The sequence below is a fragment of the Manacus vitellinus genome, unplaced genomic scaffold (genome assembly GCF_001715985.3).
Source record: "Manacus vitellinus isolate BGI_N305 unplaced genomic scaffold, ASM171598v3 scaffold_3_pilon, whole genome shotgun sequence".
NCBI classification, from domain to species: Eukaryota; Metazoa; Chordata; class Aves; order Passeriformes; family Pipridae; genus Manacus; species Manacus vitellinus.
The window spans coordinates 44,229,266-44,255,253 of NW_021940535.1; the positions used below are offsets into that span (position 1 = coordinate 44,229,266).

A 25,988-nucleotide genomic window follows, 5' to 3' on the forward strand; every position below is an offset into this window, starting at 1 on the left:
GCATAAGCCACCTACAGCCAAAGGAGTCTGTGACAGTACATTCCACCTTGTGTTGAGCTGAGTGTGGGTGAACTGCAGTGCCGTGGGCGAATCCCTAATGAATCAAGGGACAGTCTATTTAGTTTGCAAATTTGGGCAGCATTCAGTCGTTTTGGTATGACATGGTTTAGTATTTAACTTCTTGTCAGGGTCCAGTTAATATAAGCTGGCATGAGGAAACAGTTTTGGCTGTTTGGCAGCCTAATTTCAAAAATCACATTACTCTTTTTGATCATTATTGGTGGTTTTTTTTAATAGTCTTGAAGAAGCTCTGAGAAAACAGAAATATCAGATTCAGAAGGGTGTAACCTTGCTTCAAGTTGTTAGAGCTTCTTCTCCCTGCTCCCATCCCCCAGACATAGCTTTATCATTCCTGTGCAAGCAAAAAGGGCAGTTTTTTTCCTTCACTGGTGTGTATAGAGAATCCTTCACAAAGTGTCATTCCCTGTGTAAAAGCAGGTGAACACAATTTGTGACACATCACGCGTGATGTTTGCAACAGTACTTTATTTCACTTCAGGAACATTAAGCACATCCTGGAACTCAACACAAAGCTAGCCATCTACACTTAGTTTTGGGGTGTAAGTACTCTGAAACAAAGTGCAGTAGATGAGTAACTTACAGAGTGCATAGAACGGTGTTGCACTTGCTTTGTTAAAAGGGCAGTATCAGTAACTGGTGCTCTTCCATTAGATGCAAGGGTTTGTCTCAAACATAACACACATACAGGACAAAATCTGTGTGACAGCTGAACGTCTTGTTTCACATAAAGTGCTGGAACAATAATTTAAATGTTACAAAACAAAGCTGTAACGATTCTAAAGCATTGTTACTCACAATGTGCATCTATGACAACGATCTAAATGTGATGTGTTTAGATGGCTGCGGGCACTGCTTCCTTGGGGAGCATGGCCACATGCTCCAGCTGGCCTGAGTCTGACACATCATAACTAGTCTTGTACTTGGCCAGGATCTTCATCAGTGGTCGCAGCTTCAGCCACCACTGCTCCTTGGGAATCCTGTGCCTGGTGGGGAAAACAGGGAGGTCATTGACTGATATACACGGGGGGTAAGGCAAACACCTTCCTTATAAACAGGATCAGACATTGACCTTTATGGTGGGATGTAAACACTGACCCAAAATGAGGAGAATCAAGGTCAGAATCCTGGAAGATGTTATTTATAGGTAAGCATAATACTGAATTTGGCACAAAAATGCTGCTGCACTGAACTGAACCAGAAGTAATTCCAGGCATTAGAGCAATTACAAAAAAGTTGTTAAAGTTGTTTAAAAAGGCAGCAGAGTCCCAGAATTCACAATGAGAGACTTGCAAGTATAAGGAGGATGAGGAGAAGGCATGAAGGGAAAAGACCAGAGAACAAATCAGAGTGAATTGGTGGCCGAAGACAAGCCCAAGCCCACAGCAGTGAGAGGTGGGGCACTGTGAGCACTGCAGGGGAGTGTTTGGTTGCAGTGGTGAAGGGAAGGCTGTGCCGAGGTGTTTAACATGTAAGCAGGGTATACATACACAAAGTCTGTTTCACTCTTGAGCTCAGCCACCGGTTGGAACACAAGGTTGCGTCTGCGCATTCCCAGCAAACACACTGAGTCCTCGGTATTGGCAAATACTTTTCCTAAAAAGAATGAAGTAATTCAGGATCTTTCTCACATGTACAAGGGCAGATACCATTTTTCTGTAATTAAACTGAATCAGAAGCTTACAGTAGCTTTATTTCAGCTACTGATTACTTAATAGAATGATCATCAATTAGTGCTTTAATAGGGTTAGATTTTCACTTTTTTAGCTTAGCTTTGGTAATTACCAACGAAGTAACAGTGCAATTAAGCAACAATAAGACTGATTTTTAGCATCCAGTTTTAGATTGTAGGAAATAGTGTTTTACAAAAACTCCCAAAGAAGGCACATTACCTGGTTCTGTCTCCCATAAAGGCAGCATGAAACAAAAAGGAAGAACACATGTAACTATATAAGCATCAATTCCTTCATGCATGAAAACCTGCAATCACACTAGCATTTTTTTTAAGAAAGATGATATAATAGCTATCTGAATTATTGACCTCACTCAAGTGGAAATCTTCGTGCAGCAGGAAGCACAGCAAGGCACTACTGAATAATAAAAACATCAAGAGGGCAAGAAATATGTTGACTAATAAACATTAGTCTGTTTGCATAGTGGAGTAGTCTTATATACTGACAGACAATCAAATACAGTGACAAAGAGATTGCACCAAACATTTCTGCACCTTTCCGGTAGGTTTCTTTCAGTTTTTTGGAGATCCACTGCATAGCTTTTGCTGAAATTTTTGTCCCAAAATTTCTATCAAACGGCGAAGGTGCTCCACCCTGTGTGAAAGTTTAAGTGAGGGTTAGTTTAGTTATCAAACCAGGATCTGTGTCTGTTTTATCAGTCGTCTCTGCTAATGACCTGCTCTGTCTCTTATTTTCATTTCCCCCACTTAGCAAAACAAGTAAGTCAAAAACCCCAGCACAAAAATCAATCTAAGGCATTTAAAAAAATTTGTGTTCAGCACCTGTAGGATTCTCATGGAATCAGTGCTACATCTCAGATGAATGGAGGGCACTGTTGGCCCTTTCCTCCACCTCAGCCTTGGTGGTAAGTGTAGCCAAATCAGAAACTCCCTTTCTGCCCACTAACAAGCTGCACTGTGAGATAAAGAAATGTAGTACAGAGGCCAGAGTACCCCACTACTCTCTTCCACAATAATATCCATCTGCACAGATTTCCCTAATGAAATCCAATCTCTTACAGGGCTCAGAAGGCAGATACATTATGCATGGGCAGATAAGTGTTTTATACAAGAATGTATTACAATAATAAGAAAAAAAATGGAGTTGTTGCTTAATATAAATAGGAGAGGAATAAATATGAAAATCATTAAGAATCTTATGCATATTTTCCCTAGATTTTTAAACAGGGATTGCAATAAAATCTAATGCTAAAAAAACCCCCAGTACTTCTGAGTTACCTACAAACAGAAATCCACACTTTTTTTCTTTAATCCTGAGTCAAACTTCTTCGAAATGCTTGAATAGTGTATGTTCTTTGTCCATACAAAGTTAGTCTTGTGTGTAACTTTAAGATTATACTTACCTGCTGCATGTGGCCCAATACATTTTTTCGACAGTCAAACACTCCTTTTCCTTCCTCAGAATACAGCTGATAAATGAAGTCAGTTGTGTAGTTCTCATTGCAGTTCTCATTTCTGTAACAATTAAGGCCAGGTACACTTAGCAAATTTACTATGAAGTACTGGATGCTTCTACAGCTATTGAATGACAAGCGTTTTTCCCATTTTCTTGATATGAGTAATCCTGGCTCTGACATTTTCATCTAATCACATATGCTCACTTCCCTGTAACTTGCTCATAATTTTGCAGTCTGCATTACTGTTACTGAACTTACATCACTGGCAGGTCACTTGGAATCCAGCAGTGAAAAATAACTGTTTTAAGTCTGACAAATTCATTACACAGAGGAAAAACTGCACTAAAAGTCATCAACATCCAGTGTCATCATTTTGCCCTTTATCAAAACATGGATAATGAACAGCACCTTTAGGCTATTCCTTACTAATATTGTAAATGTAGGATACTTTTCACCCCAATCATTTAACTAGTAGAACCTGAACAAATATAATGGTACTCTCATACAGGTTATGGTGGTATTAATTTTTATCCCTCCACTATTTGGCAAACTGAAAATAAATGATCAAGGAAGAGAGAAGCTACAGGCTGCCTACAGAGGTAGATTTTAAAACATGATAATGTGTTTTAAATATTTTTGTTTCTGAAAGGTATTTTATTCTACATTATCTCCTAAAATCTAAGCAGCATTTTTACAGTAAAAGCCATATTGTATGTGTACACATTTACGGTACACACTACCTGTAGCAAGAAAGAATCTAGAATAAAGGACAAACCCGATGAGAAAACAGACTGAAAACAGGATAAAATTAATTAGACTACAGAGCAAATATATTTACACAGAAAGAAGTAAGTTTTGGACTTAAGCTTCCAGACAGGTCCCAGAGTTGCCTTCTGGAGCAACAGCTTTAGTAAAAATCACATGTTAAAGGAATAACCGAAGAGTACAAACTTGGGAGTGTTATTCCAAGTGGCCAAGCAGCCAACCTCTCTGGAAATGCTCAGCATCACTGATGCCATCTATTATAATTACTTTTACCTACCTCAGCACTAGACCACGCTGGATACTGGTTTTCATTTTTTCAGTCAAGTGTTCCACATTAGCCTAAAAACAACAAAAGTATTTTCAAAGAGCCATACAGAACTCTTAAACAACTTTTATGAGCCTACGTTTCTTGAGAACTTCTGTAAGTATTCCACATAGAGCATTATGTGTAAATTCAAATAATCGAAAATTTTGGAGATCCAGGGTAACAAGACTATTCATCTTGGGCTAGAACTAACAGCTCCCTCTATACAATAAGTAACTGATTTTAATAAAAAAGGCGGTTTTATATGCTATACTGGTACAGCATCAAGGTTGATATATGTAAAAATACAGAAACTGTCACAGAAGACCATAGCTGGCCTTACTCCCAGTCCTGCCAACAGTCCTGTTATGGATACCCTGCTGTGCTGGTATTCCCCTACAGGATATGATGAGTACATGCCACTGAAAAAATGAGTGGGGATAATTATGGTTCATTTCACATGTCTGTGCCTTTCAGGAAATTTCTATTGGTTTACCTTTGAATTTGTCCGTGACCACAGCTCTCACCAACTACTGCACAAGTCTGAAGTCCTCACAGGAGATAAGTTCCATGTCAGCTTGTGTATGTAACACACCCTAATCTGTAATCCTTAAAGCCTGAGGTCTTTATTTTAGTAACACTTCCAGACATGCTCTGAATAGCTGTGGTAACAGTCAGTACCTAACAAACCTGACAAACTGGTCAGTTCCTGACCTGAACAGCCTTCTAACACAATTCTACCATAATGAAAGAATATATTTGTTTTATTTTAGCTCTATTTTTGGTTTTATTTTAAAACTACCTAAGTCTGTTCATTTAATCTGAATTCCAATCAAAAGACTAAAAATGAAACAATTCATCTAGCAGAGTTCAATGGCTGACACAATTATTTTTGTCATTACTGAACTTGGTGTCAATACTATGTTCCTTTATGTTATGGCATAAGAACCCGCATGACAAGCACAGCTTTTAGACACAATATAAACTGTTTCTTTTCCTTAAACGAGCCATTTACTTCATGTACACATATTATGATGTACAACAACTTTAGGATCTACTTAAAAATGAGCAAAATGGGTTTTTTTGCTGTATACCTGGAGCTCTCGAATATCAAACTGTTCTTCAAAGATATAAGCAGCATCAGCTCCTGCTGCCAGGGCCCCCATGTTGGCCAGGTAACCGCAATACCCCCCCATGGTCTCGATGATGAACACGCGGCGCTTGGTGCCACTGGCCGACTGTTTGATCCGGTCACACGTCTGCTCAGAGACAAGATATTCTAAGTATACATTAAAAAAAGCTTGATTTTTTTAATGTGTTTGTATGTCATGCAACTTTGTGTCACTTACTGGAAAAAAAAATAATTAAATTAAAGCACTTAGAAAAAAAAATATTTAAAAATTCCAAAACAGCATAACTCATTTAACTATAATAATTACCAAATAAAGTCTTTCATATAAATCATACCCTGAACACCAGAGTCAAAATAAAATGTTTCTTTACTATCAACTCTCATTTATTTTCTTCCTGCAAATACTAAAACAAGAACTCATTTTGGCTTGTAAATAGAATTAACAGTTGTGTATCTGTTTTTTAACACAGATACAAATAGATATAATGGAGCTTTTTAATAAATTCTGGTATGACTAAGTTTCTCTTCTTTTCTTTAACTCTATTCAGCACTGAAGTTTATTTCTTTTATGTTAAAATTCACTGCATTCCCAACCATACCGAACAGCTACAACTTTGTAAGTCCTGAGCATTGTTACTTTTCAGTAACAATATCCACACAAGTATCTTTATTTCAAGCACTACTGGTGCATGTTTTAAAATGTTTTTGCTTTTTTACTAATAGGTACATACTATAAGAAGACTGCAATCTCCATTTGCACCTTACTCTGACCAGCATAAGGAATGTTCTCTACAAGATCAGTTGCTTACATGAAACCAATTAAAACCAATATTTATTAGAGCTGCCTAAGAGACTTGGAAAGTAACAATCTCCGGTGTGGCAAGACCTAGGAAACTTATGAAAATGTAGAAACTAGGAAATAGGTTATGACACACCTCTAGGTTTTAATAATATTCAAAAATGTATTTGACAAAATCAACTCTTGTAATGAATTTTTCTGTCATTCCAAGTAATTTTAAAGTTGTCAATTAATGTATCCTCCTTTCAAAAAGCAAGAGAGAGAAATAAAAATATCCTATTTCCTTGTCTTAGAAATAAATAAATAGGATGTACCGTGCTTTGTGACAGGAAGGATTTTGTGAAACTGATGTACTGCCCCAACACCAGTTCTGTTTAGTAAAACAAGGAAACAGAAGTACCTGGGAAGTCTGTCATCTTGAAACTTGAGTTATGGTAACGTTTAAAAATTCCCATGCCTTACTGATTTTCTGAATGAGTAACTGTAGATGCTGTAAGATTTGAGGTATTTGTTTCTCAATTTTAAAACCAGGACATCCATTCAGCTAACTGAAAATACCACTTCAAGCTGAAATTCAGATTGTGAGCAATATGATCTTTAAAAACATACCTAACAGACCACAGAACACATAATTGATTGATATGTGAGAAAATTTAAAACAATAAACAAACCCTAGAACTTGTAACATAATACAGTTTAATGCACTGAAAGCCTAAGACCAGTGTATGCCTTTATTTAGGTCCACCTAGCAAAAGATACACATGTAATTTCATTTATACGTGTTTCATTTTTATATTTGCATAGATGCACACAGATGCAGAATTCACATGAATTTATTGAGAATATGAATTGTTATTCTGTTATCCTAAGCAGAAAGTATCTCCATAACAAACTATGTCACAGAAGCCTACTATCAGTTTTTCAAAACAACACTTTCTTTTACCTGTCTAGGATTTTAGCATGTGCTCAGGCACTTTACTTTCCCATTCCAGATACTGCTTCACGAGAATTTTTGCAGAATACTGCAAAATTGAACCAGTGTTAACTCACTTTTAAAAAGCTGCCAGAAACTGGATAGGTACTGCACGTTTAGCTTATGTTATAAAAAAAAAAATCTTGGCTTCAGACCCTAAGTAAATAAAAACTTGTAAAGATTTCCACCATTTTGAGAGACTTAAAGCATTTTAAGCCTTAAGACTTAAAACATAACCCTAAAATTTCAAAAAAGTTTTCCAGCTGCTGGTAGTAGAGTGTAATTTTCTGCCTTTTGAGAATCTCCAGGTTCTAAGCAAGGATGTAAATCATTAGTTGCTTATGGGACTAACCACTTGAAATCTACTTAGAAGGGTTTTTATTCTTGACTGTACAAAAGACAGAGTAGAAACTTTCCACTATTCCTGCTTTCTCAGAATGACTGTGATAGAAACACCCAAATACAAAAATGGCACAGATGGATTTTAACAAACCATTAATTCATATACTACTCTACAGGCTGGAAAGGCCAAACCTCAAGTGCTTGGTGCAGGCTTCAGACATCTTAAACATGAAGGAAAGTGGACTCTTTTTGGAGCACTCTTTGGAATTCCATTGCTAGTTGAGCTTTCATATGAACTGATCCAGCTTAATGAAAAATCCTGATATTCAAAACTTCACCAACAGTGTTCCACTGTTACTATAACGAATAATAAACTAACCACAATAAAATTACACACCTTTTTTTTTTACTGAGAGCTTTATTGAAAGCTGTACAAATTGCAATTAATACTAAAAAAATCAAATAAGAGGAAGCAGCATTATATGGAATCATTTGTTGCCCCACTGTGTTTTAATGTTTTCACTTTTAAAGGTGCATCACTATTAGAAGTCATATTAGCAGACTTACCTACTTCTATAAATGTCAGGCTAAGGGAGAGCAGCTAATGGAGTAGTAAAAATACCTGTGTCCTGCCTACAGATGTATTGCTACAATGTGCCCTCACTGCACCTTGGGACATCTTCACCCCAGGGATGCTGTCCTGCAGCTCCCAAGGACCAGGCCATCCTGTATTCTGACACAGCTCCTCCAGTTATCTACTGGACTTTTTTCACTGTACATAAAGAAGTAACACTGCATTAGAGAAGGAAAACAAACCTGCATTTCTCAACCCCCTGGAATCTCTAGACTGACTTTCTTGGCCAATTACTTCATAATTAGTAATACAGATTGCTAATGAGGGGCTTGATAAAACCCAGAGTTGTTCACAGATTTACTCATTTGCTTGAATTAGACCTCAACTCAGTTCCCTTTGCTGTGTCACCAGCAGAGTCAACAGGGTAAGTGAACAACTGAGAGAGCTCATAGAGCAGTTGGTTGTACCCAAGGGAAAAAAGCTAAAACCAGAAAACTGATTGTTTTGACTGAAATGAAAAACTCACTCATAGCAAGTTCTGGCCTTTTACTGTTTAGTCAAACATCAGTGACAGACTTAACTGCTTAGGCTATGCATGCATTTACATGCACTTATATATGTTAAGCCTGATGGAGTCTACAGGATTATTCATGTGTTTAGTGTTAATCATGTACTTAAAATGCTCTACTGCACTGAGCTTGGTCAGTAGTTCATGCAATAAATGGGATGTTTATTTATAAAATGTGCTTTCTTCTTTTACCTAAGTAATACATAAGATAAAAATGAATTCAAAGCAAGCAAAATATTTTATTCTCAGTAAAAGCAAATACCCTAAGCACTAATGCAGCAGTCTTAAAGAACAGAACAGAGTACCCAAAAGTTAAATACACAATATAATACTTCTTATAAGGTTAATCTTTAATCAGTCTTGGAAAACCTCTTAAATATAAACCGTAAAAAAATACCATTACTGAGTTACTTTAGAAAACTAGACATTTCAAGGTCTTTAAGTACCCTCCTAGTATGCATTTTATCATCTTAACTTTTAAAAGATATGCAGTCTTACCTCCACAATAGCATTCAAGGCAGTGTCGGCACCAATGCTAAAGTCTGTGCCGGGCACATTGTTGCTAATAGTAGCAGGCAACACACAGATAGGAACGCTAAACTCCTCAAAGCGGGAACGCGCCTCCTGGAGCTGCAGACAACTTTCATAGGCCTGAAGCAGTGGTACAAGTGTGAGTGACACATTCTTTGTCTTTGGATTGCTCTGCTAATGACTCCTGGCATGTGATGGTAAACGTGGCTGTCCATTGGCCCGAGCAAATACAATTGGTGAGATTATTTGGGGAGGGGGAAAATATCCTGTTCATACCACAACAGTGCACTGGGGTTGCATTGGCACAATGCTCTTTCAAGAAATGCAGAGGATTAGTACAAGTTAGCACAGACTGAACGTGAAGTGTGCACTGCAGAGAGGTCTGAAGCAGCTGGGCAGAAAAGGATGGCATAAGGCCAGACTGGAAACCATTCCACAAAAAAGCACATGAAGAACCAGGTTTGATACGTTAAGGAGCTCAGAAAAATTAACCAGTAAAAACCCTTGCCATTTGAAAGAAATGCTTAAAGAAAGATGCTTTTTTAAAAAACTATGTTATCCTATCAAGACACACATCTATTTCCACCAAGAAAAAGGAAAAAAGTTTGCCCATGTCTTCAAGGATTCTATCAACATCACACATCTGCCTCTATGCACATAAACTGGATATAGGTCAGAAAAATCCAGAAACATGTGCACATGGATGAGTTAATAAAGTTTGCAAGTATAGTTCAAGGATTCTTTGAAAAGTAGTTGTAGGTCCTTTGAAAGACTCTACAAACTAAATAATCATGTCAAAATAAAGGTTAAGATTTTGCAGCTGTTTTAAGTCAGTAAATATATTTTTTTTTAGTTAAATTATTCCAATTATTTCTAATCTAATCAGCATCTCATGATGTGTGACAGTTTTTCAAACTGACTATGTAATGACTCTCCACAAGAAAGCCTGATTACATAGTACACTACTTTTTCTTCATCTTTCTCCCTGAAAGGACCAATGTTCACAGAAGTCTCATTTTCTCAATTTCTCAAATCAGTTCAGAGAAGCAAACTATTGCAGATCAAAATTAGCTAACTATCAAGGTACGTCCAGGCATATCTATGCAGTGACTGATTTAAGCAATAACTTAGAAGAAAATAATGGGAAAAAAATTCACCTATGAGAGTTCTGCTCTCTAGGCTTTTGTCATAGATAGAGCAGATCCTGTTCAGTGAAAGGTTATGTTTGGCTGTCGGTGCATAAGTGCTAACTGACTTCCTGAAATCTGTCTCTTCTTGCATGTCTTGTAAATGCAACTTTCAGTGAAGCTCAGTGCTAGGATGTACCTCTAGTTTAAGGCAGAAACACAGCCTAAAATATTGAACTTTCAGACCCATAGAGTTGAGAAGCTGTATAGTCACAGCAACAACAAATGTGGGGATTTTGGTTTTTTGAGTAGATGAGACCTCACTGATGACATTTCTGTAACTGCCTGGTCCAACTCAACTCAGTCAGGCTGCTGTGAATTTTCATTTCTACCAAAAAAATAAAGTCACAGTGATTTGGTAAAACCACATGTAGATCTGCAAAACATGAGTTTCTCTAAAAGGTTTTATACTGAGACTTCTGGAAAACCAAGTCAAAGGGAGCTTTGGGGGAATAACTAACAAAATTGGTTAGTCTGAATTTATGATATGTTAAGATGCAGTTAAGATATGTTTTACTTGCATTAAATACTGACATTTTATTTGATGCAAGTGATTTCAGCCAACATATCCAAAGGCTGTACCTTCACCAAGCATGAGCATTAGATGACTGTATGCAACATCTTCGCATCACTGCAGCAAAATATGAAAATGCTTTCAATGTAGGGTCACTTAATTATAAAGGGTAAGCAAGTGATCAATGGTTTTAATAACTCCTAGATAACTATTTTTTGTACAGAATTACTACAGTAAGATCATAGAGGGATAATATTAATAAAGTGGTTTAATCATTTCCCACTTTTTTATTAAATTTGTGTTACTAAAAGGTTATTGTTGTAACCAAGGATGCTTTTATAAAAATATGTGCAGTCAAGCAAAGACTTTGGTTTGCTGACTGTATCTAAATGCAAACCGCCCTGGAAGGGACTGGAGTTACTGCCCTTGCTCCCCATCAGCTGTTGCTTGTTTCATCAGCTTGTTTCATCAGCTGAAACAGATGAAAAAGTAACTAGCTTGGGCAGGCTCATCTTCAGCTTCCTAGTTCAGAGTAATGTGGAGCCACATATACTGGGAGGGTACAGGAGTCTGTGCTTTCCAAGGGAAATGTGTGGAGATCACCTTAAGGCAATCTAACTGTAGCTTTCATTGCTCCTCAGGGGCTGTTTGCTATTTTTTTTTCCACAAAAGCAATTCATCAGTCTGTACCCCCTTCCCTTTGATGACAGGAAAAGACAGTTTGTCAAAGAAACACATAAGCAAGTTTTAGCCTCTTCTTTTTTCAGGTTCCATTTTTCTCTAGCAAATACCTTTTTCATTCCCCCATTTATTTCTACATCTTCTAAATCAAATGAATTTTATTCCATACCTTGTTGTGGTTTATCCCTTTTTCCATCAACTTCCTCTAGCCTATCAGTGGGTTTTGTTTTCAAATTAAATTTTCATCCTTTCCATGGTCAGTTGCTGCCAAGAGTCTAACTTTTAATTCATTCTGCTTAATTAATTACAGACTAGGTTGGTGCTTTTCAGTTCCACCTGCAAAATGTATTGCTAAGGTCTCTTTTTGATCGCTATTAAGTAATCTAACTTGCATCTGACAAGAAATTTCCATCTTTCGCAGTTCTGTAAGAAAAAACCTAACATTTCTTGGTTGTCACATTCCTGAGGTCTGCTATCTGAAACAATATTCTACTCATTTCACTGAATTAGTAACATAAAGTTGAAAATATAGGTATTTTTATTGTGGTAGTTATTTTAGTGATGCTCCATTTCACAGAAAACTCAAAGTTCGTGTTCTTATCCTGCCATCCTCAAAAATTTATCTGGTATGCCTAAATATATACATACAAGCCTTGAGGTACCATTTATATACCTTGACAAGCTATAAACAGCTGACAGGTGTCTAATAATGCCAAACACCAACAAGCCCTTATTACCCACTACAACTGTACTTACCTTAACTACAAGTTGTCAAGATCTTACAAGAACGAACAGTACCACAGAAAAGTTAAGTGTGATGACATTTTGGTGTTCAGAAGGAGTACTACTACTCTGAGAACATCAAAAACTATGATGCATTTATTGACCTAACAGTGGTAATAAGAATAAAAAAACTATATACAAACTAGATCTAATGGACAATTATCCATCTCCTACTTTGGTTTACCACAGTCAATTGTGTGATGTGTATCGAGCCTATCGGTCGCATTTAACATGGGGCTCAGTTCCTACTGAACCTGACCTGAGCATGACACAGGAATCAGTGGATAGATTTTTCTCAGTGGCAGTTTTAGTGAACCACGTTCAAACAATCGGAGCTGCGAAGATACCAAGCAGAAATGTTTCCCCAATGCGAAAGTCTGCTACTTCCCACAGAAACACCCAAATTTAATAATTTAATTTTCCACTCCACTGAATCTAAATCTTGCAAAAACAGTATTTTTTGTATTTATTTCTGAGAAAAATCTAGGCAAAATAAAATGCAAAAAAACCAAGACTGAAGCTATTAGCAAAAAAATATCATTTTCAAAAGTTTTCAACTACTGCATTGAAAATATGGAAATAACAACATTTTATCTAATGAAGGCAAATGATATCTAGAAACCTAAATATGAAGCAGACTAAAGTAACAAAGAGAGAGAGACTGAGTACAATATACCCCTCTACATGAAATAACCTATAAAAAGAAATCAGTTAAGTTAACAAAGCTTATGAAGGTAAGAGAAGAAGGAAAGCAGATGTTTTGCACAATCATTTTACTCACCTTAGTCTGTGATCAGTCATTTTGGAGAGATATTTTTATTTACCAGAACTGGAAACAACATCAACATTTCTAACCTAAGTTCTCTATAAAGAATATGTTCAATAAATTTTGGTTAGCTTACAGTCTTAAGTCGACAGTTAAGGAAACTGGTATTTCCTAACTGAAAGGTTTCTTTTGCTAAAGATATAATTACTTATGTTGGTATAGTAAAAAAAAAAACAAAACAAACAGTCAAAATTATGGTAATGCTTTTGAAGTCGGCAGGATTTGAAGAATCCTTCAAATTTCTGGAAATACCATCATGATTAAAATTTTCAAATACAGCTAAATGATAGAAGAATTGTCATTTAATTTTCAAAAGCAACTTGAAACTCTTTTTGTCCAGCTGACTATGCTTTCTGCCCAACTGAGTTTAGTATTAGAGAACCAGAGAACCACAGAATGGCTGGGGTTGGAAGGAACCTCTGGAGATCATCTAGTCCAACCCCTCTGCTAAAGCAGATTACACAGGTGGGTTGACAATATCTCCAGAGAAGGAGACTCCACACCCTCTCTAGGCAGATTTCTCCAGCACTCTGTCACATTCAAAGTAAAGAAGTTTTCCTTCATAATAGATTAATAATGCAATTTTAAATTTATATTGTATTACTGGATTTGATTTTTAAAAGGTATACTTGATAACACATTTTTATTACATCTACTATTAGTAGAATAAATGCAATTCCTATTTTTAGAGAAATATGGACCTTACATATTCTCTTTGAGGAATAAAGACATTACATAACTAAGGATCTCTTTCTGAACAGAGCAATATTCCCTCAGTGTTTGTTGCAGCTGGGTATACTGACACTCTTATGTACAATGGGTGGGGATATTTTCCCCTCTACAGTGCACCAAATCATCAAGTCTCAGCTTTAGTACACAACAGGCAGATGTTATCTTATTTTGTAGTTCAAAAATTTACAGGTCATTGTAGTTTCAGGGAAATCTAATGGAAGTATTTGGGATCCTGGACTTCCTCTTTTTTAAACAGGTGTCATGAATGTGGCTGTATCAACTAACTGTAATTTTCCAGATTACATTTCCAAAGTTCTGGTCTACAAAAATATCCAGTTCTAGCCAATTGAATCAGTTTTAAACAGAACTGCTTTGTTAGTAGTGCACACACCAGAGCAGACTTACATCAGTTATAGTGTTCAGAGCAGTATCTGCACCAATGCTGAAATCTGAACCCGGTACATTGTTGGATACAGTTGCAGGAACCATAATCATTGGAACACAGAATTCATCATATTTCTCCCGGGCAGCTGACAATTCCAGAAGTCCGAGGTAAGCCTGTTGGGTACAGGCATTGGGTGAAAAATTAGGGTGAATAAAGGGCAGAGTTGGAGTGACAAAATGGGAAGGGCCACACAGGGAGCCATTTCTACCACAGCACACTTCAGCAAGTCAGAGCACTAAGGAACTACTAAAATCTAACACAGACACAAAAAAGAGAGCATTAAAAATGGATATACATTTGAAAACAAACAATAAATATTCATCTTCAAGAGAATATATAACTTACATGTAACAAAGTTTACATGTAACTAGTTTACAACACAAACTAGTTCCCCAAGCCTCAGTTACTGTTACGCCTCATTTACACAGTTACTGTTCCTCCTCATTTAAAAATTTTAATATTCCTGAGTGAGGGTCATGGCTAACAGCCTGGACAAAAATGATGATTCATTCCTTATCTAGAAGCAATGAGCATGTTCTTCTCTGTTAAGAGCTGGCAAAATATTTTCCTGAATCAAGATTTCAAAAATTCACTATGTTTGTAAAACAAAGCAAACACAAAATACAGAAAAAAAAAAAGAGAACATACTTCTCTAGATCAATTACAGATTTTGAAATGCACTATGTGAGAAGAGTGGCTAAATAAGGAACCATAGTGCAATTACTACTAAAAGCCAAGAACTTCTGCAAGTATGTTCCACGTATTGATACAATACAGACTGGAACTTGCACTATAGAAGTCACTGGTTTATTGTATTTTAATGCACAAATAATATAATGCAAGCTCACCTTATTTATGCATTTAGCAGTTCTAGTCACTGTTTTGACTGTCAGCTTTCCAAAGAATCACTGATTCACAATACTTCTGATCCTAAACACTATTTATGTTGTATATCAATTACAGTTGTAACCAAATGCATTTTACATGAGGACTGGGTAAAAACTGAAACAGTCTATTCACTTTGGTAGGAGTTCTACTCTACGTAGACATAATAAGATATTTCAGTGTACCTCAAATCCACCAATAACCATAAGGGCATTAATGTTGTTCGTGCGCATCTGCTCAGCAATCTTCTCCAAATATTTTGCCGGAAGAGTACTAAAAATCATCAAACCAAAAGAAAAATAAAAATTTACAGACTCTGCAGCAATAAGAACTAATTATTAAGCTGAAATCATAAACTGAGCAGGCAACACAATATTTTTTATTTTAAATATTTATTCATATAAATAACTCTTCCAGACAACCACTAAGGAATCATGTCAGCTGTAAAGAAACTCTAGGTTTGCAATCCTTTAAAGTGTAAGGACCTAAGGACCCCAGGAAAGTTTTAAGTTGAGGTTCCAACTCCCATTTTCATTCTCTCTTCAGAGTTGGTTCAGTACCATAAAGATACCCAAGCTGGAACACAATGATTCTAAAATTCCCCAAAACACTAGAGTTCATCATATCAATTGGAAAAATATTTCCATTACCGTTTTGTACCAAGAATTGATCCTCCTTGACCAGTCCAGCCTCCAACATCTCCCCAGCTGATTTCCTTTATCTTTGAATAGAAAGAACAAAGGAGATTCTGTTAAGTAATTATCCAGTTACTTCTCTTGATCTGCAGCCAACACCAGGTACTACTTCTTGTAAGACTGCTGGAACAAGTTTTTTGGCACAGACATCACTAAAACTGAGCAGCAAAGAAAGAAAACAGCATCAAGAGGTTAACTTAATTTCTCTTGAATCCCTTTCCATTCAATTTGTTCTTTCTTCCTTCAGACTATGATGAACTCTGCCTCCTTGTTTGATATCTTGATCCTATTTTCACATTCTCTCCTATTGAATGTGAAACACAAAACCCTAAAACTAGGTGTTTGAAGTTAGTTTTGGGATCTGTGGCTCCAGCTAGGCATAGACATCATTAGCCTTGTATTCAGTTTCTCTTCAGTATACCAACTGATGCTTAACATTTAAAACAGGAATAGAAGAATCTAACTCATCTGGGGCGGGGGGAAGCCTCCTCCCTCAACAAGCTCCATTGCAAAGTTTCTTATAGTAAAGGAACACAGATGCAACAACTCACTGTTCAGAGTCAGAAATTATTCTGTGGAAATCCTACAATATGCTCGACATTGACCAAAATTTGAACACAGGATTCATCTGAACTAATTTTGTAGCTCTGCAGCATGTGATTAGTAATATTCAGCATAAATGACTCTATAGACTCGAATAGTTGAGAAATACAGTTACAATTTGGGTCTTATATATCTTTATGAAATTAAAGAACCTACAGAAGCAGTTCTCACAGCACTTATGACAGAACATGCCTCCTAAGAACAAACAAAGGTGATGATGTGGAATGTGGTACACATAACTAGCTAATACACACGTGACACTGACCTTTCCTTTAGCAAAACCTTCAAATCCATCAATGACAGCAAACATTTTGTGGCCTTCAGTTATGCCAACTCTTACTGCAGCCCTCACTGCGGCATTCATTCCAGCTGCAGGGGCACCAACATTTAAAACTGCCACATTAAAATTAGTCTGAAAGATAAAAATAATACTTAATAAGCACTTTTAATTTCTACATCATGGTTAATTTATAAATCATACACAGTTGCCAAATACTGGAATGCAGAAAAGGAAATTTCAAAGCCCCTAAACCCACTGAAGATTAAAGTTAACTAGAAGATATAGACATGTATTTCCCCACTTGTAGAATATCAGAGACAAACCATTCTAAAAGAAAAGAATATTTGTTTTTAAGTAAGGTTTTATCGTGTTTTCATTTTGTTTGCAAGTTATTCAGGTTTTTATATTCTAGCTCAGCTATGTTCGAGAAACAGGATCATAGAATGGTTCGGGTTGGAAGGACCATAAAGATCATCCAGTTCCAACCACCCTGCCATGGGCACCTTTCACTAGACCAGGTCATTCAGAGTTCCATCTAGCATGGCCAGTGTTATTCAACCAGCTTCAAGTTATTAAAGCAGTAATATTTTTTTTTAGGAAAAAGCCCTGAACACCAAAAAAAAAAAAAAAGAGAGTAGGAGCTGATTCTAGCACCACACCATTTATGTGAATCATCAGTAACATGCAGAGCAGAACAGACAACTTTTAAAATTAAGCTATTAGCCAGGTTTTTCAAGCAGCTGACAATTTAGTAGGAAACAGGAGCACTCAGCATCTTTCACAGTACCATACATTCTCAGATGATGGTAATCTGCAAAGTATTTTATAATGACTCAAAATAACTGCTTATATAGTGTCCCCCCAAGTTTAATGAGTATCCCAGGTAAGCAGCTACTTGAACTTAAAAGTCTGAAAAATCAAAAAAAATACAGTTGCAATTTAAACCAAAAGCAGCATAAGAGAGAAAGTTCTATTTAAAATGTAACATGAAATAATAAATATTTTGGTACATAAAGCCAGAGTGCAACTGGGTGTAAATGCTAATCAGCATCTGTGGATTAAATTTAAACTGCAAAGCATGAAATGTAGATCTTCTGTATATCATACATTCCTTGAAATGGAATTCTCATTTTCAGATAAATCACAGGCCACTCTCTTCGATTAAGAAACTGTCAGCAGTATAAATCAATACAGTTTCACTGACATCAGGAAGTGTTGATTTACAACAGATATAATCCATAACCAAATAATGAAGGACTGCTACTTATTAGTTTTGTTTAATCTTTCACCTTTGAAATTAATACCAAGAGCAAAATAAAAGTAAAGAATTAAAACTCTACATGCCTGAGCTTTGGGAAAGTTTAAACACTCTGCATAAATTTAGCAAAGAGAATTTAAATGACAACAAACCATGTAAGCAAAAGGCAAGAAAACTTGACAACCTGCACATAATATATTAAAATCCATCATGGTTTAGATCAGAAGGACGACCCTAAACCATATACAACTATTGATATGACAAAACCGTATCAATTTGGTGCTTTGGCAGAGCTAGAATTTAATTAGCTCTATCCTGGAAGATGGGAATACAAAACAAAAATAACAGAATAGGTGTCAAGTAATGATCAGGGAATTTCTCCTGATAAAAACCAAAACAAGCAAACAAAAAACTAACACCACTCCCTTGTCACCCCCAAACAAACCGACAGAAAAAGAGACCCAAAACAAAATATACATGGTTTCTTTTTTAGTTCTGGTACAATCAAAGAATAATCGAAAAACGAAAGGAAACAGAAGCAGCCAAACTCGTGCAGAAGCACTGCTGGAGCAGAGCATTCAGCTGGCTCTACTGATCACATCAGTTCAGCTTTTTCCTCAGTTCCTGTGACATGCACATTTCATCTGCTTTTTAATTCTCATTCAACCTCTTTTACTGAAGCACAAATTTGTTTAGCGTGGTCAGATCCAAGTAGTTAATAATTACATGAGCCTACGTTTCCTCCTAATGCCATTCATCACAAGAAGGTATGGTCAAAGTATTTTAAAACAAAATAAAAACCCCGAAAGCTAATAGTCCTGAATTTGCATTGGTAAATCAAAAAAAATCACCATTCAAACACCTGATCTGGCAAAGAAAATGTTAAATATCGACCAAAAAAGTCCTCAATTCCTTGATCTTTTGAAGGTCAGTCTTAGGTCATTATTATATTTTCAATGCCATTTTTATCCTTAATAATATTGAGAAGATATTAGTAATCATTACTCAATTATTTAATTGGAAAAAAATCTAAAAAATGTAACAGCAACATAATCACAAAAATAAAGTAACAAATGGTCACAAAACACAACTAAAAGAGGAATTAACCAGTGAGGTAACACGGTCACCAACAATGATCAAACCCAGAATTATTCAATAAACGTTTAATGAAAAAAAAAAATCCCATCTAAAATTTGTTTGCACACAAAATTTAGTGTCTGCTTCCTAATAAATTGAAATTTATTCTTACACAAAACTTAGGAGCTAAAAAGAAAAGAACTAAACGTCCACTACTGTATTATGCACAGTGACTTATTAGATCAGATAAAGGTGATTCATCTGTCTTCAATATTCTGTCCCATGAATTCCTGGACTTGCCCTTGCTCAAGTGATTTTGCCCTTCAAAAGGAAGGGTTAGGTTAGAATTCTTTTAATATTGAATCTTCCTTTATCTCAGGATTTTTAGAGTCTTAATCATGATTACATCTCCCTTCCTTCTCTCCATGGTGAGGAACAGAGGGTAAAACAGTAACTATCAGGACCAGACACTGTAACAATTGGGGCCCAACATACAAGACAGAAAGAAACTGTCTACACAGAAATTTTCTACTTACAGTGGTATTTCACTTTGAAAAAATGATACTTATTATTAGAGAAAGATGCTTGCAACACACAACTTTATTCTATAATATTTAACTAATTTTATAAACTAAAGGGAGTATTAAGGTAGGATGAGGGGCAGAGCAGAAAAAAACCACTATTTGTTAGGATACCCCAAAAGCAGACATGCATTGCACACTCAAAAACCCCCCTTACCTTTGGAAGTTCGGCATCTGGTATTTTGTGCGCCAGTAATTTGTAAGTGTTTAGGTTGTTTTCAAAGCTCCTAAATAAATTAGTAAGTAAGATAAGCAAATGAAATAGTAAAATTTTCAACTCATAGTTCTTTTAAAGAAACACTTGGTGAAATATTAATACCACTGTTACTAAAAATGCAAAACACAGTAAAAAGTGGAAATGAGAGAACACAGAAAAATACTCAATCCTGTAAGATAACAGCGATAAAATATAAAATAACTACACAGCTAGCAAATTAGTTTTCTGGATTGGGGATAAAGCATTTTGCTATCAAATTACTTGAAACAGAAAGCGCTCTCCTGACAGGAGTGAAGAACGCCTCCCTCCAACATCACTGATGGAAAACTACCAGCTACTTACAAACAAGCTCATAGGATTGGCCTCAAAACCTCGAATAAACAAACGTGTGGTTGCTACCAGTCAGCTCATACAGCACAGAAGCTCTTTACTTTGTGACTACTCAGCCTACTATCAGTCACTAGTCTGATACAGCAGTGAACTACAGTTTTCTTTGTTTTGCACGTTTATATGTAAACAAAAATTTCAATTATTCTATTTAGGCAACTCTTCTTCTGTCTCCTCTCTTATTCTCAAACACATAAAATCATATGGATAGTAAAATATTTAAAATAAAATGGTACATTCCAGCAGAACAGCAAAGCAGTTTAGCTTTTCTAAAGCAAATAAATTGATATAAGCCATTTGCCATACTTTCCACGAAGCCTCACAGCCTCAAGAAATCTTCCCTCATCCATGGCTTTCTGGACTTCTTGAGTCTTGGAAAAACAAGTTGATTAATCAGTATGTTTAAAAAACACAAGAAGTTGATTATTTAATATATTCCCATATATTAATATATTTCCACAGTGAAAAAATACTGATATTTCCCCAATTTATGAGCTACTTTCTATTGCAGCAAAAATTACAGTGTACAGGAAAAGAAGAAAGTAGAAACAAACACCTAAAGCCTTCCTGGGACAAAAAAAAAATAATCAATGTATCTATTTTGCATTTTCTTTTTTTCAGTTTAAGCTGAGCAGTTTTAGTGCAGAAACATGACTTGGGTATGACGTGTAAATGGATGTAAGCATCTGAAGAATTTGTTAGACCAATATAATGAGAAGATCTGAAACAAAATTTATTTTTTGTTCCTTAGTGGTTTGGAAATAAGTAATAACACATAGAGAACATACGTGACCTTCATTACTCATTCCCAAATGCAGAAAAGTGCTGCACACATTCCCATTAGTGTCCTAACGAAACAGACAATTATTGTACACAGGAGTCTGCTGTAGTAAATGAACAACTATAAATTGGCTTTTTGCCACCATAAACTCACCATCTGCACACACTCCATCAGAGGCAGACGGACAGCCTGGTTTCCAGACAGGGACACGACACAGGCAGGGGTAGCTGGAGTAGCTTCTAGGAGGGCAAGCACAGCTTCCACACCCATACGACTTGCCTGGAAACAGATAATGTTTCAGTGTTCAAGCAAGCAAAAAGCACAAGGCTTCCAGTCACAGAAATGGTCCTGATTTCTCATTGAATCAAGCTGAAACCAGTTACTCCTTGGCAAGATGAGAATGTTGTGGGCTGTTCAGTACCCTTTAGTACGGATGATTGTTCTTACAGCTTTGCATTTTAATCCTAATAGATTCCTCTACACAAAGTGATTCAATACTCTAAATTTGAACTATTCAGACAGTTACTGTGAGATAATAATTGGAGGTGTGAAGTTTATCAGGTAAAGAATCACCACATCCCAAATAAATAATCGAAATGTCATTGTACTGTGTGGTGCCATGAGTAGTCACTTTAGGAACACTCACCAGAATTCTGTCAAAAGCTGAAGGGGTTCCACCTCTTTGCACATGACCCAAGATAGTTACTCGGGTGTCAAAACCAAGCCGCTGAACCACGAGCTGCAAAGAATTTCAAAATTTATCACCATCATTATTTTATACACAATGTGCCATTGCTATAATAAAATTATACATATACTATACATTAGTATGTCAACAATAATGAAAATATTACAGGAATTTCTTTAGTTTATTCCTAACCTAAACTCCAGGTTCCTAATTTAAAGGAACATTTTATAATGGCAAAACAGTGGCTTAGATGCAATGGTTTAACTACAGTTACAATGGCTTCATTCTGCACAGTTACAAAAGGTCTAAATATTCTAATACTTGAAGTAAGTTCAATTACAGTGTTCTATTCACTTCATGTGAATTTATGTGCAAGATTACATGTCCCAAAAGATTCTGAGTAAAAGTTCAGTGAGGATGACTTTTAACCTTATCTGACAAGGCTTTAAAACTCACAGTAAAAAGTATGATAATAAAACTATTTCTTTCAGTCACTTTTGTTCCATTTTCTCTGTTACATATCAAAGTTAAAGTCAGCAAAAGATATGCTTTATTAATATATCTTTAGTGAGCATGTAAGGTTAGGAATAAGCACAGAATAGCATAAAGCAGAAAAAAATTTTGCAAGTTACACAATCTTCTATTCCTGGTGTTCGTAGTTTTTTAATGTATTAACTGGCTGAAATTTGTAGCAAGGAAGTAATGTTTCTTCTATAAATGCACAGTAAGCTGTTGCTATGTACATTTAACACCATTTGGTGCTAAATTTTAATTCATAAAACGGCAATTCTGAATAAAGTCAAAGATTTGTCCCAAACTGAGAGCTATGGAAAACAAAACTTCATATTCACAGGACAGATAAACCCCAGGTAAACCCAAAGTGTCACAGCTCCTTTCTGCCAATGACTATTTTCCAAATTCTTAAGGGACCCTTCATAAAAAGAGCAGAATAACTTCAGCTCAAAAGTTTTTTCTAGACACAAATGAGATTTTTAGCAAAGCAACCATTTAGAAGTGATAAGACTTTGTCCAAAGCACACAGTATAACTTCACTGTGAGACAGACCAGTATTATACTTTTACAAGACATACAGAGCGAAATAGGATTTACAAAACTGATTTGAGCTGAATTCCAATTCTCTATCAATTAAGGCACCCATGAATCAGGTGCTTTTGAACTGCTATGTTATATTACAAGGATCAAAGTTTCTAATTAATAGCCTCTAAAAAAGACTCTCTTTAAGTGGACTTGGATTCAGAATACAAAGCACAAATACAAAAATACAACTGTGTAATGAGCTACCTTGCAGGAACAGATTTACTTTACAGCAATGTTATTGTTAACAGCAAGCCCCATCTTATGAACAGAACAGAAGTGTGTATCATAGGGATGCTGACACTTACATCCTTAACCTTCTCTGATGTTATAGGTTTGTTGTGGCAATCAATAGCTCCTTCAGCTACAATGATAATATTCAGCCTTTTCTTTCGTGCACGATTCTATAATAAAAGCACAACCATGTAATTAAAAGAAAAAAAAACAAAAAAAGACTTTACAGCACAATTTTATAATCAATTGCTTTATGTTAAGCTTCTAGGATTCAAGGAAATACTTCTTATATTTGACCATTAATATTTGAAGTGTTCTCATACATTTTATTTTCATACAGTTTTTTTTACTGATGAAGTTCAAATATTTTACATCAAATTACTGAGGAAAGGTACACACAGTGCTTACATCGGAAGTAATCCCCAGAGCAGGTCACATATTTCCTCCAAAAAATTGCAGAATGCAGTTCTTATGTTCAAGATCATGGAGAACTTTGCACGACACAAAAAATGAAGACTTCCTGAAAGTCCTGATCATATTTTTTAATCACTACTGTCAAATGAACATCTGCAAAGTCATCAGGGAATCTCGAACATATTAATTGATTACCTCTGAAAGCTTAACACACATTGTATCTTCCCAGCCTTCTTCTGGTGGGTATTCGGGAATAAACACCCAATCTGCACCACAGGCTAAGGCACTAACCAGAGCTAGGTACCTAATAAACAGAACAAATGATTAGAGATTTATGGTTCATATTTCTTGACCCTTCATAATTATACCTGTACAAGACACAAAATGCTGAAGACAACACATACCCACAGTGTCTTCCCATAACCTCCAGAACAAATGTCCTCTGATGGCTGTAAAAATAAGAAAGCAAATTAACTGAACCTGATATCAAGAAACAGCCTGTTCACCATGCTAACCAAACACAGAATTCATTAGCAAAACAGAAGGTCACACTAAATAATGTATTTAAAATTACGTATCTTCCAATGCATTATTTCTTTTCACTACTACTTTATTCAAAAACATGTATAGGCAGCTAGGAGATGTGAACATTTACTGAAAATGTAAATGATGAAGATCCATAGTTAAGAACTGCAATGATATACCTGTATTAAAAAAAATTACTAATTTAATTGCTTTAATTTTAATGAAACAAAGCTTATATACAAACATGCTATTTTGTACTATTCAAAGTGCACCTGGATCTCTTCTAATAGACTATGAAAGAATAAAAACATACTAAAAACCAAAGTCTGACACTAAAGCTGATGTAATCTCCACAATCACATGCTTAAAGTGCTGCCGTAACAGCAATGATGAAAAAACAATTACAAAGACAGAGAGAAACCAAGACATTTGAAAGATGAAGTCAAGAAGAACTTTTATTCTCACAAATCCTACTTACCTAATCTCTCTTTAAAATTAACTTAAATCCTTCACTATTCTGCAGCAATAGCAAACTTTGATTTGAAGCATGAACAACTGTATATTTGTTATCAATCTCTATAATATGCACAATTTACCTTTGAGCAGTGGTCATGATGGCATCAACAACTTCAATTATTCTGTGCAAAGCTGAGTCAGTACCTATGGTCATATCAGTGCCACAGAAATCATTGTCTATGGATCCAACCATTCCCACAATGTTAAGGTAAGCATATTTCTTAACAGCCTCTGCATCAATCTTTCCTGTAAAGAAGTATCCAGAGAAAAAGCTGTAAAACTATTAAAAAAAATTCATTAGACATATTGCTTGGGTGCTCTACTTTCATAAATTAAACATATCCAAACATTAAATTATGTTTAGATATTTTAGGTAACAAGGTTAGTCGAAACTACAAACAAAAGCCAATCAAACATCCAAACAAAACAATCCTGCACAGAACTCCTTACAGTAAGGAAGGAAATAAGAGCTTTTCAGTCCATCTCAAAGCGTTAGCAAATTATCAAGTTTTGTAACTAACCTTCAAATTGATGGTTTTGACTTTACACAGTATTATTCAAATTGTGGTCTCAGTGTATAATATGCAATGAAGTAAAAGGATGCAAAGTGGATGTGATTATGGGCATATGTAAACAATTAAAAACCAGCATCAAACTTTTGAAGATTTCTCTTCTGCAACACTGAAAGGCTCTTGATTTCATTATTAATAAGCAAACAGAACAGAAAAGCTTCTAAGTCTTAGCTGTGTCTCCCAAGACACCAGTGAAAATGCTGCATCATCCACGAGTTCTAAAGGATCTCAAGGATGAAGTACCTTAGCTGCTTAAGCACTTAAAACTACCTTAGTATCTGTGGATGGGATGGTAGTAAATATAATACCAAATTTTTAATATAGGATTCAAAAACTATGTATAAGTGTGTTTAATGTCTATATTAGAGAAAAACAGTAGAAACCATAATGAAAAATATAACTAATGTCCATGAAGATAAACACAGCATTGTGAAGAAGCATCAAAATGTTTTTTATGAATGTATACCATGCATTACAAACCTTTTCTAGAGTTCCAAAGGTGACTTAATACATGAATAAGGGCTATATGGTTTATACATTGTACTCAGATTTCCAAAAAGCCATTGACAAGGTCTTTTGCCAAAGGATTTTGAGGAAACTAAATAGTCACCGTATAAGAGAGAAGTATTCTCATCGAGTAAATAACGTGAAACAGAGGGGAAAAAATAAGAGAGAGAGGGCCATGGTAAATGCAAGTTCTTGTATCTGAGCAAGGTAACCAATGGAGTTCTACAGGGATCTGCACTGTTCAACACACTCAGCAATAACCTAGAAAAGGGAATGAGCAGCAAGGTGC

The 25,988-nt window shown here is 35.8% G+C and overlaps 1 protein-coding gene across 4 annotated transcripts in view; it reads right to left on the reverse strand.

Annotated features, from left to right (window-relative positions):
• Positions 1–526: 526 nt before the first annotated feature.
• Positions 527–25,988, reverse strand: part of PFKP (phosphofructokinase, platelet) — a 36,502-nt gene continuing 11,040 nt past the window's right edge. Inside the window, exons 4-22 of one of the 4 annotated variants that reach the window (XM_018075383.1) lie at positions 24,701–24,866; positions 23,984–24,028; positions 23,775–23,883; positions 23,240–23,335; positions 21,795–21,887; positions 21,302–21,427; positions 20,674–20,738; positions 19,921–19,990; positions 16,833–16,979; positions 15,920–15,990; positions 15,455–15,542; positions 9,184–9,336; positions 5,392–5,556; positions 4,271–4,332; positions 3,175–3,286; positions 2,306–2,405; positions 1,971–1,976; positions 1,569–1,674; positions 527–1,064 (exon numbers count right to left, since the gene is read on the reverse strand). In XM_018075383.1, the coding sequence (XP_017930872.1) occupies positions 914–1,064; positions 1,569–1,674; positions 1,971–1,976; positions 2,306–2,405; positions 3,175–3,286; positions 4,271–4,332; positions 5,392–5,556; positions 9,184–9,336; positions 15,455–15,542; positions 15,920–15,990; positions 16,833–16,979; positions 19,921–19,990; positions 20,674–20,738; positions 21,302–21,427; positions 21,795–21,887; positions 23,240–23,335; positions 23,775–23,883; positions 23,984–24,028; positions 24,701–24,866 (1,931 nt within the window). In that variant the 3' untranslated portion in view covers positions 527–913. Of the gene's footprint in view, positions 1,065–1,568; positions 1,675–1,970; positions 1,977–2,305; positions 2,406–3,174; positions 3,287–4,270; positions 4,333–5,391; positions 5,557–9,183; positions 9,337–14,344; positions 14,498–15,454; positions 15,543–15,919; positions 15,991–16,832; positions 16,980–19,920; positions 19,991–20,673; positions 20,739–21,301; positions 21,428–21,794; positions 21,888–23,239; positions 23,336–23,774; positions 23,884–23,983; positions 24,029–24,700; positions 24,867–25,988 lie in introns of all 4 variants that reach the window. The other 3 variants (XM_018075382.1, XM_018075386.1, XM_018075385.1) reach the window with 3 other exon arrangements.